This window comes from Aquarana catesbeiana, linkage group LG08, assembly GCF_042186555.1.
Source record: "Aquarana catesbeiana isolate 2022-GZ linkage group LG08, ASM4218655v1, whole genome shotgun sequence".
NCBI classification, from domain to species: Eukaryota; Metazoa; Chordata; class Amphibia; order Anura; family Ranidae; genus Aquarana; species Aquarana catesbeiana.
Genome location: NC_133331.1, coordinates 164236078 through 164254212, shown reverse-complemented (window position 1 = coordinate 164254212; position 18135 = coordinate 164236078). Strand labels below are relative to the sequence as shown.

At 43.2% G+C, this 18135-nt stretch overlaps 1 protein-coding gene across 1 annotated transcript in view; it reads left to right on the top strand.

Annotated features, from left to right (window-relative positions):
- The first annotated feature begins 471 nt into the window (after positions 1-471).
- LOC141106149 (neurotrypsin-like) overlaps positions 472-18135 on the top strand; it is a 68620-nt gene continuing 50956 nt past the window's right edge. The window contains exons 1-2 of the mRNA XM_073596671.1: positions 472-798; positions 15835-15880. Coding sequence (XP_073452772.1) covers positions 730-798; positions 15835-15880 — 115 coding nt within the window. The 5' untranslated portion in view covers positions 472-729. The remainder of the gene's footprint in view (positions 799-15834; positions 15881-18135) is intronic.

Below are 18135 nucleotides of genomic sequence, written 5' to 3'. Positions count from 1 at the left end.
TCTCAAAAGTTCTGTACTAACGATCCGATTATCGTACGATCGTGTAGATAGCAGTATTTTTCGTCCGATTTTCGGATCGTGTGTACGAGCTATTAGACAGAGATGTATATGAACAATGCAGTATTAATAAAAAAGGAGCAGAGTGTTTTCTTTTATATCAGCCCAGCTGTAAATGAATGGCATCATGGAATGTGAAACTTCCCATGCCAGAGATAATTAAAATAGTCAAAGACGTGCATTTGCCAGGCTGTGTGGTATGAGACTGTCGGAAAATACAATGACAAAACAGCTGGATAAATGCCAATCTATAATTTGATATAGTAGCACATAGCTTTACTAAGTATATGGATTGTCACTAGTTCACTAATCCTTACTGATTGGGACTCTTGTAAAAGAAGAGGGTGGAGAAGACAGATTGGAATACAAGGGTGGGTCAGAAGAAAGAGGTGGTTGCCTAAGAACTATAGTAGCTGTGTGGGTGGAACTGAGATCCTGGTACACTCTCACACACTCTGCTAGCCTGCACTTGCATATCACCTCTCTGGATAATGCTTCCAACTCTCTGCAAGGACCAGCATTGACTAAAGGCGCTAATTGTACAAGGTCCCTCCATCAAACAGCAGCCGAAGAATAAGGGGTGCTGCAGGACTTCAATGAAGAGCAGACAGCCGTTCCTGACAGGGGGAAGTGTCAAAAGAGAAATCAGCTACATCCCATTGCTGAGCAACAATGAAACCTCTGCACTTGCATGGAGTGCTCATCCTTGTGTGCAGCTGTTGTATGTTCGGAGATTTCCAGGTGAGAATACATGACACAGCTCTGTTTCTTATTAATAAGTCACAGGATGTTTAGTATTTATCAGTGTCAGACTTTGCTCTGCTAATCACCATACTGCTTATCCAAGACTGTACACCCTATTTGCTTTTGTAAATAATATAGTAAAAAAAAAACAAACAGTAGGTTTTTTTTATTTCTTTACACAGAAAATCATGAATCAAGATTCTGCTGCAGCAGTATGCTCTTGGGTTTTTGATCTGATGTGGTAGTCAGCAACACTGCAGTAGCAGCAGAGCTATAAGAGTGGAAAGGCCGTTACATATATATCTAGACTATTTAGTATAGACATTCATCCTGGGCAAACAATATATCTATCTATATTGAGAACAAGAAGGAGAGATCCTAAGAGTGGAGCACAATGATGATGGTATAATAGAAATAAAATAAGTAGAGCCAGTACACATACACAGTTGTTTAATACACCCATTTGAAAATTCCGATATTTTTTTTTTTTTGCTTGTTCCTTGCTCAGGGCATCATCAGGAGCACATTTGTCATTGACGGAGATGAACAGGCCCAGGGTTGGGTTAGCTATGGAATCTGAAAATTTCTCAGTCTTGTCATTCCAATTCTTTTATCTCTCCATCTTTCCATGTAATGCACTAGGCTAAATGAACATTGCACTGCCAGTGTATATACTATACATGCATGGTCATTCTTTTAGAACAACCTTGAAAAGAAAAAAATGATATATACATGTCCAAAAAGAAAGACGAGCTTGGCTAAATGGGTGTGGTTTTGCCTTTTGTATGGATATTGGTAAGAAATTCAGTAGTGTGATTTACCTGTCCTGAATGTTTGAATGAAAGATGTAGAGATATGTGTTAATGTAAAATCAATCAAATAATTTTATTGCATGCAATTTTCTTTTTAAATTAAAAGCAAATTCACTGCAAAATTAGATGGAAGGGCCCTACCTTCCGCCACCTTTTAAATAACCACAGAATCCTGTTTCCTTATCCTGCTTTTGTTTCAGGCTGTTTTAAGAGTAAAGACATGCTGCAAGTTGACTAGGTTGTAAGGCAAGGATCAGGATAACTGACAAGAGCCTTTGGACTCACGCACACAGGGCATAAAAAATCCCCTATTACAGGTGTTTGACTCAACTCTATGTTTGCCTATGTGGCCATGCACACATAGGCATTCACAAGCGTATTAGAAGATAAACATTTAGAGGCTGAAAAACCATAATTTGTGCTTTTTGGAGAGGAGCTTTTGAGCAGAAAAAATGCTTGATGCCCATAAAAGCCTGTAAATGTGCCTAATATTCCAGCCAGTGGAATGAATAAGTGCCCAAATGCTTAACATGCCTAAGCGCATCTAAATGCACCTAAACGCATGTTCAAAATGCGGCTTTAGATGCGTTTTTTAATCTGCTTTTTTTTGTGCCAGGAGCAAAGTAGTCCAGGGTAGGAAAAAAACATGCTGTGTGTATGAGGCCTTTAGAAAATGAATTGGCAATAGAATCTTTTATGTTTCTTTCCTCCTTATTCCACTTGAAGGCTTGCCACAGTACCAGATTTCAGCCATAATTTGTGCTGCCATAATACAAACAGGATACAAGGATTGTCATTTAAGCAAATTGTATCAAAGCACATAAGTATAGAACATGTTAGTAATGTGAAATGTAAGCGGTATGAGGTTTATTGGTACTCACAAGCTGTTTCACTGAAATACTAAAATTAAGCATCATAAGAGAAGATTTTATGAAAACAAGAATAGTATTATTAGGGTCACCATGAATGGGTAATGAGATCTGCCAATTGTATTCATTACAGGTACTTGTATAGCACCATCAATTTACGCAGCACTTTTATAATATACATTCACATCAGTCCCTGCCCTCAAGGAGCTTACAATCTAAGCTGCCTTACTCACATTCATACATACACATACTAAGGCCAATTTAGACAGGAGCCAATTAACCTACCAGTATGTCTTTGGAGTGTGGGAGGAAACCGGATTAGCCGGAGGAAACCCGCACAGGCAGAACACGCAAACTCCAGGCAAGTAGTGCCATGGTTGGGATTCGAACCATTAACCCTAGTGCTGCTAGGTGGAAGTGCTACTGTGCTGCCCTTTTTTTTAATAAAGTGATCAATTCAAATTTCACCGTCAGCCAAAGACTGTTAGAGATTTCTCACCCTCTGGAGAATCTGCTCACCTAACCCTTTTACTGGCATTAATCACAACATGTCTCCTATACTAAGCAAAAGTTAAAACAATGCTCGAGTCAGTTACATTGTTTTTCAATGATTCAGGCTAATAGACAGGCTGCCTTTTTATGATATTCTATGATCATTTTAAGAACAAATTATGTTTCCATGTCTTAAAAGCTTACCAAGAAGGGCTAATTGGAAAACAGACAGAAAAACAAGAAGTTGCCCATAAGGACCAACTATATTTAATCTTTTATTGACTGGAAAATGAGACAAAGAATGTGATTAGTTACTATGGTTAACTTCTCACTTTTCTTTTATATGTAGCTCCTTAAATCTCCATATAAATGGTGCCCGTTTAATGGACATAAAGTCTTGCTTTTAAACAAGGATGATTTTTTCTTATTCAATGGAAGGACTTGCAAAGGATATACAACTATGCAGTTCATTAGTGACTGTCCACAGATTAAGAGAGCAGAATAGGCTACATATATGACTATTTAAAACATGCTATATCCCCTATTAGTAGTCACTGGTTTTATGGGTTGTTATATTTATAGAGTTCCTTGTGTAATCTAAACATGTACAATTCGAACCTTGACTGGCGTAACTTGTGCCTGGATTTCTATTTTGCGCTGTCTCCAGTCCAAGGTTAGTGTATACAGTGTTTATAGACATAACTGTAGCATACCTCACATAGAGGAAAGAAAGTACATGATAACGGATGAGGACGTTTAGTTTACAGAGAAAAAAAAGAGTGTACTAGAATGACCCTACTCTCTTGTGGCAGACTTTGCATCTTACAGGAAGGCCAGCGGTGTTATTTCTGAACTGACCGCTCTTTAGAGGATCGTAAGAAGGTTGTCATGTGGCTCTTTTCTGTCAAGCTTTCAAAGTTTAAATCTTCCCAAAGTGGAAGACCATGGACACTAAAGCCATTGTAAAACCAAGCAAGGGGCTATCACTCCTGCTTTTTATGTGTTTTGTAACCTAGATGAAATAAAGAATTTAGCAGGAAAAGTGTTTGACGTTGACCCATAAATGAAATGGCCAGTTTATGTAGACTCTGACTCTGGTGTTAGACAGAATTACCAAAGGGTCTCTGCAGGACCAATTTTTGACCCCTCAGTTCCCATCCAGCACCCATCTGACCTACATCTAGTATAAATGTGCCCCAAGACACAAAGGGTCCTTGTGTAGTTGCACAGTCTGCAAAAATGGTATGTACAGCCCTAAATCCATTACTTTATGAGCCTGGAGATCAAGTTTGAATACATCATTTTTTTTGAGCCAGGTTTAAATACATAATTTTTTGAGCAAAGTTTGAATACATCCATTTTTGAGCCAAGTGGCATTTTCAGTCTTTAAAAGGTTTTGCTTTCCTACATGAATTTAAGGTTCCCCTTTGGGACCAATTGACTCTGATCATTCACAGAGTTGATTGAGCTACTGGTGTGGGGGAAGCATGGAGTACACTTAGACATGTATGCCTGGGGCAGGAAAATACCGGGGTGCTGTTGGCACAAGAAATGCAAGCAGACACTGTATTGCCTACCCCTTACATTTTCCACTTGCTAAGCTCAAGTATACAGCGAATGAGCAGTTACTTGCCACAAAAGAGGTTTGACTGAGTGCCTGGTACTTACAAGGTAATGGGGGAATGACAATCCACTGCTGATCAAGAAGACTATTGACTTTTGGGAAAAAAAAGCATTGAGGTGCAATATTAACAGGGGTCTACAAACGTTCTAAAGAAAGGGACAGTTTATTGTCTTTCAGTCGTTAGGAGGGCCGGACTGTGGCCAGCGGGAGTGTAAACTTATCTGGCATCAGTGGAAGAAAACATTACCACATTTGGTATTATGGGGAGGAATAGTGCCCCATCATTGGTATCATTGGGAGGGATAGTGCCCCATTGTTGTTTTCAGTGGGAGAAATGGTACCCCATTGATGTTAGTTGGCAAAATAGTGTCTCGAATCAGTGGCAGGAATAGTGCCCCAAGGGCCGAATAAAGGCAAGTAAAGGGCCACAGTTTGGAATCCATTGTTATACAGCATACGCATGTTTAGGAATATCATTTTGCGTTGTGTGCCCTCTCTGTCCCAAACCATACTTACTTTATGCCTGAAAGAGTGTCAAGTCGTTCACCTGACTGTATTTTAGGCTAGCCATAAATGGTTTGATTGCCCCATTCATGCTAAACAGCAAGAATGGAGGAACCTCCTCTGCCAGCTTTTGTATTCAAGCAGCCACAACACCTGGGCTGCCTGAATACCTAAAGAGTGACTGCATTTGATACAATGCATTCCCTCTTCGGCTGATAGTTGTTCACCTAGCTCAATTGATTATAAATGAGATAAACAAAGTTTGGGGGAGGGGGTGATGAAATTATTTTTTTTGTTTTTTTTTAGCTATTTACCTGTTTTGGTAGCCTTTTTATACTTTTTACCACAATCCTCTTTGGAGCCATGTTCATTCCTCTGTTTTATCTGTTCTTGCAAGCCATCTTATAAAATGATTAGCCACACAAGGAATCTATGTATACAGAAAATAATTATTATTTTTAGTGCCTTAGTATCTCAAGACTTATCCTTGTCTGACAGGTACTGCAATGATTTTGTACCATTAACCCATTTAGTTTTAAAGTGAAACTAAACTCGCCAACCTAATGTTTTCCCAAAACAATTACATTCCAAGGCATGCCATGATAACTGTCATAGCTGCTTGTGCTCTCAACTAAATTGTAAAACCATCAAATGGCGGGTGTCATAATTGATCTCACAGCACCATGGCAACTGCATACCCAATGGAGGGTAAGATGGCAGTTTCCTTGGCTGTAAAGGATAAAATGGAAAATTGTATCAAATACTTACCATAATTTTCCTTTCCTGATGCCAAACCATGGCAGCATACTAGTGATAGAGCTCTGCCTCTTGACCACTCCCTCAAGACCAGGAAATAGCATAAATAAAGGCGTAGTTAGCCGCCACACCATTCTTTGTAACAAGCCGTATACCAAAACGTAATGTACAAGGGTAGGTCCGTATGCTGCCACGGTTTGGCATCAGGAAAGGAAAATTACGGTAAGTATTTGATACAATTTTCCTTTTTCCTGATGCCAACATGGCAGCATACTAGTGATAAATAACTAACTGCTAGGGTGGGTACTGCTTAAACAATGTTAGTTTATTTACAATGTAAGAGAAGATTGGATTGTTCTCCCAAAATCTACAGAAGATAAGGCACCCGGATCTACTCTATAATGCCTTAGAAAGGTATTTTGCAAAGACCATGAAGCTGCTCTGCAGATGGTCTCCATAGACACATTTGAAAGGGCCACCTACGAGGCTGCCCTGGTAGAGTGTGCAGTCACCGTTGCAGAAAGTTCACACCCTCTTGCCCCGTACGCTCTGCGAATAAGCTTGACGATCCAGCTCGCCAAGGTCCTTGAGGTAGCCTCCTTTCCTTTGTGTTTTTCTGCTGGAATTTGGTACCCTTCCATTCGCCACCTGAACCTCTGGTTTGGCTGCTCCAGCCGCTTGATAGACTCTTTTTAAGTCTAAATCTGTCCTCCTGTCTATTGCGTCCTTAAAGTTGGCTGAATCCTCCATTGGGAGGGTAACATTTTTGGCCAGCCTGACCACTGCTGCATCCACCACCGGAGGGGAGTCAAGTGAGGCTATATCTGCCTCCTGCAGGGGATATAACTTATGCAGTCTGTTAAAAGAGAACCTTTTTTCGGGGTTCTGCCACTCTAGCCTAATGACGCCCTTAATCTCCTCCATGAAAGGAAAAAAGGATTGCCGTTTTTGGAGTAACGGAAAATAGGTATTCGTCTTCTTGGGGGCCTCCTCCTCCCATCTAATGGCCTGCTTGATTGCCTGGATATATGGCTCCACCAGGGAAAAGCTAAACCCGAGCTGTTCTGGATTACTCTCCGAATAGGAGGAAGTGCTGGCTTCCGCCTGCTGCACCGACTCTGCAGAGACAGTGCTGAAATGAGGAGCGCTACCTGCAGAAGTCCCTGGTTGATCCTCTACCAGGGCTTCCTGACTAGCACCACTAATGGGCTATCTGGCTGGGATAATGGAGGTGACTTCCGAGATGGAGTCTCGCACCGCCTTCTTCAGTAAGGTTGACACTTGTGCAGTCTCCTGCTTTCTATCCACAGCAAACTCTTCTAGTCAGCCCTTGCACACTAGCTTGTTGGGCATTGGGGCTGTTCCACAGGCCCAGCAGATCTTTTTATTAGGGTGCTGGTATTGCTCAGGAGAAGAGGAGGCGTGCCGCCTCTTTTTTTACTTCTTTTTGGAATGGGAGCGGTGCCTGTGGCTGCGCTCTCCTGAGGAATCTTTTTCTTCTCTGGCTCTAGATCTTCGAGAATGTGAGCGTGCGGGGCTAAAAACATATCAAAGCGAACCGCAATAAGAAGGCACTTTTTTTTTTTTTTTGCAAAAACCTGAAAACATATCCAAAACGGTGGTCCCCTACCTTGGTCATTGAGGGTCTTGTATAAGCGGTGACTCACTCATGGCTGAAAGCCAGGTGGGGCAGTCAGCTGAAACAGGAAAGGCAGGAAGAGAAGACAGTTATTTAGGAAGTATTTTTGGGGTAAGGAAAAACAAATTTACTCCATAAAAAAAGTAAAGAGAAGCCCCCCCCCCCCCCCAAAATAAAAAATGTTTATTTTTTTTAAAGGTGTAGTATCTGTAGTACAACAGGGGGGGAGCTCAAACATCAAATGCCTGTAGGCGAGGATCTTAGCAGAGAACTCCAACTGACAGAAGAGGCTATGTGTCTGCCCGCCATTCAGGGCAACACAAGCATATCAATAGAGCAGAGGGCCAGCAGAGAATCTCCTGAATGACCACAACATACAGGGATATAAATGTAATACTGACATATAATTACACACTTGGGTTGGACTCGTGTCTTTTTTCAACCTCACCTACTATGTAACCTTGGGAAGACCTGCCCTATACGTCCGAATGGTGCGAATGCAGGGTCAGCTCCTGGGACCAAAGAAGGGAGAGAAGGAGAAAAAAGAGGTAAGAAAAACATGAACAAAGGAAAGGAAAAGCAACCCTTAATGAAACAGAAGGCCAATAAAAATTAATAATTGGCAGCTTTCATTTTTAGTGAGGAAACACTGCAGGGACCCCTTCAAGACCCACAGAAGGGACTCCTTAGACTATAGTGCATTTAGCAGCCTGAGCCTGGGACCTCGTACTGGGAGAGGCTCAACCCAGCCGGATGCTGCACGGAGGCAGAAGGGGGGGACATAACACTGCTTACTTCATCACTGGTGTGTTAAGGTATGAGGAAAAAAAAGAAGAATGGGGTGGTGGCTAACTACGCCTTTATTTATGCTATTCACTAGTCCTGAGGGAGTGGTCAAGAGGCAGAGCTCTATCACTAGTATGCTGCCATGTTGGCATCACGAAAATGGTTTAGTTCCACTTTAAATAATTGCCAGGTCCTCGACCCCAGATTATCCTCCACTTGTATGCAAGCTGCATAGGCCAGTCTCAAGCATACCTCCTTGAGCAGCTTTGCACTAACATATTTTTAAACTCAGGAGGATAGTAGCATTAAAAGCTATATTGGTACAAATGTGACTGTGATCTGTGAGGTGAAGCCATGTGAATATTTGAATCCAGTTTTTTTAGTTTGTGGCATAAGGATAACAAAATTTTATGCTGGCAGTAGTGCAATGTGACTGTCCAAGTCTAATGAAGTGTGAATGGGCTCTACATGGTCCAGCTTGATTTCTTAATTTAGCACCAGTGTTTATAAATTCCATTTCTAACACCATAGTTTCCAGACAGCAATATCTGGGGCAAGAACTAGAAAGCATTCCTTTTATTCAGTTCTATGTGTTGCAGCAACACATATCCCGTAATGCATAAAACAGTCTGGTGGTTGAAGTGCCATTAATTTCAAATAGTACTGCCACACACTGGACTTAGTTTTGTGCCCTACATTTATTTTAAAGGGCACCCCATCAGCATTTGCTGCCTAATAATTAAGAATGGCACCACAACGCTTATGAGCCTTTAACACACCATAACATAGAGATGTGATGCATCTGTGCTTGCTCTATTTAAAAAAAAAACTCTGCAGGTCTGTTCTGCAATGTGGTACATTGGCCTGCCTTATCACAACACATGTAAAATTGGAAACTAGGTGACGAATCGGCCCTTAAAGCTGTTGTAAACCCAGCTTTGTTATTTTTACTTATTATAGGCTTACCTGTAGGGAAAATTAATATCTCCTAAACGTGCGCCGTTTAGGACAGCCATTCTCAACATTTTTAACACAGAGGAACCCTTGAAATTACTTTCCAGTGTCAGGGAACCCTACTAAAAATTACCATATCTACATCTCATGACTCACATCGACTGAGCCCGCAATCCCGGAAGAAAGGATAGGAGAAGATGTCAGCCCTCGGAGTGGTAAGCAGGCGCCACTGGAAGGGGCTCGTTCGTTTCTTTTTTTGTTTTCTTTTCTTCTGTCTATGTTGCTGTTAGGCCTCATTTGAGACCCATACAGCATGAATGAGATATTTATTTATGCAGCTGGTGCAACCTGGAGCTGTGGCCAGGCAGCTTATGTACCGCAAGTGAATGCAAAGGCAGTGGATATACAGCCCTTGAACGCAGACAGTGCACATTCAGGCTGAGCCCCTGCCTGCTTGTCAAATCAGGACATGCTGCTGTATGTGTCTGTACAGCCACCGGGTCTGCATTGTCTTATATAGGCTGCAGTGGCATAAACAAACACCTTTTGACGCTGTACATAAATGTGCTTTGACACCTGTGTCAATGAGGCTTTAGACCCTTTTTACACTGAGGGGCTTTACAGGCGCTATAGAGCTAAAAATAGCGCCTGTAAAGCGCCTCTCCTTTCACTCCAACGTGAAAGCTCGAGGGCTTTTACACTGGAGTGGTGAGCTGGCAGGACATCAAAAAAGTCCTGCTAGCAGCTTCTTTGAGGCGCTTTAAAGCTAAAGCGCCGCTGCCCATTGAAATCAATGGGCAGCGGCGCTTTGCCGGCAGTTTGAACCCTTTTTCGTCTGCTAGTGAGGGTTAAAAGCGCCCCGCTAGCGCCCGAAAAGCACTGCTAAAACACTGGTAAAGCAACGCTAAAAATAGTGGCGCTTTACCGCCGACGCCCGGGCGCTGTGAGTGTGAAAGCGCCCTTAGAGGGATTTCCCCTCACATCTGGTCCTGCGGACAACCTTTTTCCTAACAGGAAGTGGTTGTAAAGGCATAAGGTTTTTTTATCTTAATGCATTCTGTGCATTAAAATAAAAAGCCTTCTGTGTGCAGCAGCCCCTCTAATACTTACCTGAGCTCCCTCTCGATCCAGCGTGTTTTCACAAGAGATTTGGCTGTCCGGGACTCTCCCTCCTCATTGGCTGAGATGGCAGTGAAGCGCCATTGGCTATCAATCAAAGTCAATGAGGAGAGAGAGGGCGGGGCCGGGCTGCGGTTCCGTGTCTGAATGGACACAGGGAGCTGCGGCTTGGCTCGGGTGGCACCATAGCAACCTTCTTGCTGTGGGGGCACTCAACAGGAGGGAGGGGCCAGTAGAGCCAAAGAGGGACCCGAGAAAAGGAGAATCTGGGCTGATCTTTGTAAATCCATTGCACAGAGCAGGAAAGTATAACATGTTTGTTATTTTTAACATAAAAAACAAAAAAATAGACTTTAGTATCACTTTAAGGAATCTCTACATCACATCCTCCAGTGGCTACAGATACACTGTAAAGTGCATCTTTACTTGAGGCTGGGTTCACACTAGTGCGAATTGGATGTGGGTTCCGCGCATCTAATTCGCAATAGCAGGAGATTGTGAACGGCTCTCTTTGGAGCCGGTTCACATACCTTGGCTGCGGCTCTGGTGCTAATTTGCACTGGGTCCTATGCGTCTTTTGGTCCGTTTCAGGTCCAAATTCAGCCAAAAATTCGGGCTGAAATCAGACCTGAAACAGTGAATGGGGACGCACCGGACCCCTGCTGGAAGCCGCATGTGGCTTAGATGTGAACCCAGCCTTAGGCTTTACTTATCTCATAGCTGACAGGAATGCAAGGCTTGTTCTTTAAGGCCCAGAACAGAAACAAAAATTCTATTCCTGTGGAGAGGATATCTACACACAGGTTATCCCTAATGAAAACACTGGAAGTAAACGTGGTCCCAGTATACAATCAACAGAAACTGTACTTTACATCGGCAGCTATTTTTCACTTTTTGTATGAAATGTCATCTGTGCCAAAAACACTCCCAACAAAAATGCAGAGCACAACATTGCAGGTCCACAGACAGGTCCGCAGTCAGTTGCTAGCAGCATTTTTATACGCAGCACCTTGTCTGATTGCAGCATGCTGTCCCTGAGCTGCGTCCAAAAAGTAACCCCAGATCTGCTGGACCGATTAGCCTTTTCCCCTAATAGGCACATGTATATTGCATATCAGGCTACCAGTCATTTAGCGTACTGTGCAACAACTTTCTGTGTGTTTAACCCTAGTGCCTGCAATCCTGGACAGTTGGCTCTGAGCGTTTTGCAAAAGTCTGCAACATATTTTCCTTAAAGTAAACCTTCCTGTACAGAAATATGGAGGCTGCCATTGCTTACCTGCTTGAAAAATGCTAGTTGTCCAGCTGAAGTGCTGGCCTACAGACTTCAGTACATGGAGCCAGTGGGGTTGAAGGTAAATAGGGGTTGAAGGCTAAAGGTAAATATACTGTTCACATTGAAAGGGAAGTTTCGCTTTGCAAAGGTATGTTCTTCAGAGCTTAGCGCATGAGGGAAAGCACTTCTGACTTCTATCATCCAATTAGTGCAAGCAAAACTGTTTTTTTATTTTTATTTTCCTTGGATGTGATTGGGTATTTTTTTCAAGTGTAATTTCACCACATGCACTAAGCGCTATGGAGTTCCCTTGCAAAGTCAACAGCCACTTCGCCTTTAGTAAATTAACCCCACTGACCCAGAACAAGCATGCCTAGAATGCCAAAGGGAAGTTCTTATCTGTAGATTAGTTCTTGGTCAAAGTATTGAAGCAAGACAGCCAGGCAACCATCATTTGTAGAACAGGAAGTCAGCAATGGTAGCCTTCATGCTCCCTTTAAAGCTTAACTTCAGGGAAAGTAAAAATACTCCTTTGCAGTGGGCTGCACCCACACTGCAAGGGTTAAATCTTATTTAGGTTTAGAGGTACAAGAAAAGCAGTTTTACTTACCTTATTCTTTGCTTATACAGACACCTCCACGCTATAAGACAGGTCCTTACAGCCCCAGCAGTCAGAGGCCCTCTGATGTAATCATGTCCAATGGAGAGCCCATAGCCTGGCATTGGATGTGAGGATGCTGAGGAACAGTCCACTGCTGGCATGTAGGGGAATTCCAACAGCTGCGTAAGTGAAGAACTGGGTAAGTAAAACAGCTTTTCTTATTCCTCCTAGGCCTAAACGAGCGCTTAACCTTTGCAGTGCAGGGGCAGCCCCACTGCAAGGAAGCATTTTTATTTTCTCTAGCGTTGGGCTTTAAACACATGGGTTTTATAGTGTTGCAGTGTTGAGCCTTGAAGGGCAGAGAGAATCAGACAAATCTAATGTAGCCAGGTGGTAGACTACAGAAACATTATCCTCTTTACAGTCCGTTTTACTTTCACTTTCTCATGTTCTGCTGGATGTGTGTTGCACTATGCCCCCCAGTCAGCAGGGGGTGAGCTAAAGCCAGGAAAGCCTATGGACATCTATTCAGAATGCTGAGGTTCATGAGAATTGAAGTCTGGGGCAGCAGCCATAGAATGAGACTCATGGACCCTTTACACTACAATTCCCAGAATATACCAAAGCATAGTGGGAGTGGTAGAATAACTTTTTTACTGGACTGCACAAACAACTTCTTCCTCTTGGCACCGAGGGAGTCCATGTGAGCCAGCAGGGACAAGAGCTTGAGGCCTGGGAATGGAGACACCTGGCATAGAGTCGCATGGGCCACAGCAATCACATCTGCACCATTGCTGCAGGGAGACCGGAGCCTACTCTCAACTTCTTCTTCCCACTGCTGATCATGAGAGGCATTCTGTGGAGAGGCAGTGGGAACCCCCTTTCACAGCGACAGTTCACAGCGCACCACAGGGACTGGTGAGAGGGCTCACTGTTAATTGTTGACATTGCTTGCAGGGACTAAGCCGCTAGAGGCAGCAGGTCATTGATCATACTGTACCTATACTGCACCCATACCACACCTATAATGCACCTATACTGATACTGAGTGCTGCTTTACCAAGAATGTTTTTAAGTGTACCAATGCTTCCTAAAAGGCCCAACTATAGTTGGCAGAAGAACAACATACAGGACTGACCCCCCCACCACCCTCTCAACTTAGCCATCCTAGTCCGTTATTTATTTGGTGAGTACCTCTGCCCGGTGAGCCTAGGCCTAGCATAGTCACCAGTAAGGCATCTTGGCAGTATCGTCTCCTTGGCAGTATCGTCTCCTAATTAGGCCACATTATGGTCCATTGCTGCCCTCCGCTGACCTTATACTGTTTACATTGATCTGGTGCAAAGTGTCATCTTATGTCTAGTGCTACTGATTTCATTTATGTCAAATTGTGTCCTTACTATTGCCAATCCATTTCTATGCTTTCTTTTGTTATTATCTACCCTGTTTTCCCGAAAATAAGACCTAGCATGATTGTCGGTGATGGCTGCAATATAAGCCCTACCCCCAAATAAGCCCTACCCTGTTTCCCCAAAAATAAGCCCTACCCTGAAAATAAGACCTACAAGGACTTTAACTAGAGCTAATATGGGGGGTAAGGCTTATATTGCAGCCATCACCGACAATCACGCTAGGTCTTATTTTCGGGGAAACAGGGTATATTGTGTGACAATACATTAAGGCTTGCCTTTACTAATTTATTTAGTGCCTGTTTATTGATATATTAGCATTATTGGGTATCTGGTATTTCCTTCTGTGATTTTTTGTGATAATGCATGCTTTCTGTATTCAACCTGATGTGTCGGAGGGGCTGAAGTTCTTGAACAGGTCAAGGCAAAGAATGGAGAACCCATTCTATCCAGTGGCTCCTGTGGGGGTAGTGCTACACTAATAGTAAACATGTCCCATAATGTGGAAGATTTACCAAAACTGGTGCACACAGGATCTGACGCAGCTGTGCATAGTAGCCAATCAGTGTCCAGGTTTTATTGTCAAAGCTTAATTGAACAAGCTGTAGTTAGAAGCTGATTGGTTACTATGCACAGCTGCACCAGATACTGTGTGTTTGAGTTTTAGTAAATCCCTCCCAGTGTGTCTCATTGCGCCTGTTTTGCATTGCCTTGCGGTGGATCATGGATGGATATTACACAACTGATTAAACAGCAGTATTGTGGTTTCAGCCCATACTACTTTACACCAGGGCAGGCTGTGGTTTCAGGATCTTTAAGCTAAATATTGAATGCATTTTTATTTTTTAGCCACAAGTGATATTGATTTGATATGCTAATATACTTTTGGGTTCCATTAGTTTCTGCAGGCTGTGATTGTTAAAGGAAAACTGTACTGGAATACATAGGCTGCCATAATGATTTCCTTTTGAATATGTTTGCCTCCTGGCTGTCTCTGACTCCATTGCCTCCCAAGTCACTCATCTGGGACAAGCATGATAAAAAAGCCAGAACTAATCTGAATACTACTTTTACATCAGTGGTTTAGAAGCTGTTCAACCTACTGATTCATCATGGCGGCCATCCACTAGCATTTCCAGGAGGAGAGTTCAGCTCAGCAAATGGCAACTTCCATTCTACCCCAGTCGAAGGTTCTTTTAAAGAGACTGCTAGAGAAAAAAGAAACACTGAAGGTTTAATGTTCAGAAAACTAGAGGTAACTGCTCATACCTGCAGCAGCCTCCAAGATCTGGTAGCTAATATCAGAACTTCCCTTCTCCTACATACTCCTATTGGCCTATCATTATATTGTGTTGCCTCGCTGGCCGTAAGGAATGTACAGGAGACAGAATAGAGCAGGCAAGCAGCACTATTAGCAAAATATGTTTTCCCTGTTAGAACAGCTTTAAACCTGATAAAACACTTGACAACCTGATTGTACAATCTCCTTTAGATCTACTAATAACTATTTATTGCATGACTAGTTGCAAATTAATTTGGGTTGTTTAGTGACATCATGTTACACAATTTTGATAAATCTAAAGGAGTTTGTACAATCGGATTGTAACATCCATTTAAAGTAAAACTATACTCACCTTCTCTCCAGCGCTGTGATCACCTGGAGCTCCCCTCCAGCTGCCGCCATCTTTGACTGGATCAGCTTCTGGGTACCGATTGCCAGCTATTTTCATTGGCACAGCCGTGATAATGGCTCTCCTGTGCGTGAGAGTTCATTCATCCTGGCATTGCCGAAATTTGTACAATGAACTACTTGTGTACAGGCAGGTAATGGAACCTTAGTGCAGTAGAGACATAGGGGTTTATTTACTAAAGCCAGAGCGTGCAAAATCAAGTTTACTTCTACATAGAAACCAATCAGCTTCCAGGTTTTATTACCAAAGCTTAATTGAACAAGCCGAGGTTAGAAGTTAGAAAATAAACCCCATAGTATGGCACTTCTGCATTTTAATCCTGCCTGTTTGCCAAATGTTGACTTCTTACTTAAAGTTCCACTTTAATAAGACTTTGCAGATCAATGTGGTTTGCAGGACAGTCACTGACCCATGTAAACTAAATTGCTGCAGAAAAGTTAATATGTCCAGAAATAGTAACTCTCTTTTACTAGCTTCTATTTTCTGTTTGCAAATTCCTAGGATATCGTAACTTCCCTGCAAGCACAGAAGCACCTGCTAAAAACAGGTAAGGACTTGACTGAACCCTGCATCACTACTAAGGCTACAATTTCACAACTCTCCTTATCTAACAAGATTGAAACAGCTGTGTTACACATAGCCCTACAAGCTGAACGCCAGTCAAAAATAAACACCCTTTAACCCATTTGAGTATTCAATAAAAATTATTGATGGTGTTCTTTGTATTGAACTAGTGTTCCTGAATATGCTTAACCTCCTCTAGTCCCTTGGACTGCAGTACTCAGGCTTGGAGAGGGAAAGACAGCAGTCTCGGCCAATTAGGCTTGATTACATTGTGTGGTACAGTAATTTTACCTTTGTTAACATTCATAAGGGTGGAGAAAGCAGAAAGATGGCTTTATCAGTGTTCTGCGGCTATTCATTTTGATCCAACGGGCTGAAGTAGGCCCATGAACAGTCTGTGTTGCTTACTTACATTGGAGAAAAGTAATATGACCAGGACATTAGGGCTCATTCTCACGTGTGGCAGCCCTTACCACCCCTCTGACAAGTTATTTGCAGTGGATCTCTTTTTAGAGGCGATTTGTTACTTTCATACTGCCTGTTTTAGCCGTAAAAAGGCCTAACTACTGGTTGCAGTACGCCCTCATTAACTTTAATTGATTGCTTTGACAGTGGTATTGCTCACCTGCTATTCATTGGAGAAAGATGAAACTGTCAGCTTGTGTGGTGAATAATTGCATCTGGAGAAAATGTCTTCTATTCACAAAAACACAAGCTGACAATAGCACATAGTGGCAATTATACTTGTCTGAGACAGCCTGGTATAATGCTTGGCTTGTGTTGTCAGATTGTGTTTTTGTGAATGAAAGCCCTTTTCTCCAGCTGCAATCATTCACCACACAAGCTGATAGTTTAAACCTTCTCCAATGAATTGCAGGCTGCGGTGTAAACTTGGGAGAGGAGATGAGGAGACACAGTACTGCACAATGGAGAGGGGGCAGGACTCAGTGCTGGCTGTAATTACCCCCATGGGAGTGCCCATATTTTTAGGCTTCGTGGGAGTGGAGCTACAGCCAGCAAGGCCAAAAAAAAAGATTTATTTTATTTAACTTCTCGGTTTTTAATAGGGACATTATGTGATAGATCTGCTTTTAAGTGAAGCTGTGCTTTGCCCATGCAGAGCAAAGAAACCACTTTTGTAGCACCCCCTACTGCAAGGGTCTCAAAATGGTGGCCCTCCAGCTGTTGCAGAACTACAATTCCCATGAGGCATTGCAAGGCTAACAGTTACAAGCATGACTCCCATAGATAGAGGCATGATGGGACTTGTAGTTTCACAAAAGCTGGAGGGCCACCAGTTTGAAACCCCTGCTCTAGTGTGTGCTAGAGGTAGGATAGTTTTTTTTTTTAGTGTAGGGTTAGTAAAGGTAAATCTAGTTATCTCAGGGCTAAGCCTGAGCTGTGAATTTGGGTCACGGTTCAGTGAGACAGGGCTAGATGACTCACCCTGACAGCTCCTCTGGTGCCTCCCCCTGGTCTAGAAGGTTTTAGAAACTTCTAGAGCTAGTGGGTGGAGGTTAGGAGGAGCTGCCTGGAATATTTATTAGGGCCTTGGTCAATCCGCAGTAAAGAGCTGGCGAGGGGGGGGGCTTACCTCATAAATAGGCATGAGCCATGCCAGCAGGGGCAGTCGGGTGGAAGATGGAGATTTAGTGCTGAGGAGGCTGGCGGTGACCCTCGGGTACTCCCTAGTCAGGGGGGGTGACCTTGGGCTCGGGCTCGGGTGCTGGAAGGATCCTGCCACAACACACGGAGGAAGGGAGGAAGCCCTTTCTAGAGGCATGGGAGCAAAAGAAAGGACAGTATGAGTAGAGCAGCACTACTGGGGACTTACAAGGGGGGAGACTGCCACATGTAGCCAGTTTTTCCTATAGACAGTGAAGTGCCAAGTCTTCATCCCTTCCCTGGGAGATCTCCTGCACAGTCAGCCGGGTGGGCTGGTGTCAGTCAGTCTGGAGGACTGTGGAGGAAAGTTAGCCTGGAGGGATAGTGAAAGGGACAGCTGCAGCCAGGTGGGTTGGCAGTGCCTGAAGAGGTGGTACTGGGACCAGTAGCCACAGGAGGGAAAGTATAAACTGATCACTTTATTCTGCTACACAACAAGGGGCATCAGGTTCCTGCCTGAAAAGGGCCATTGTTAAATCTGACTGTACCTGTCAGATCCACTAACAGTCATCTAGCTGGAGCCAGCAAGCAAGTGAAGTGCAGAAGGAGTGTCAAGGAGACTGCATATAGGAT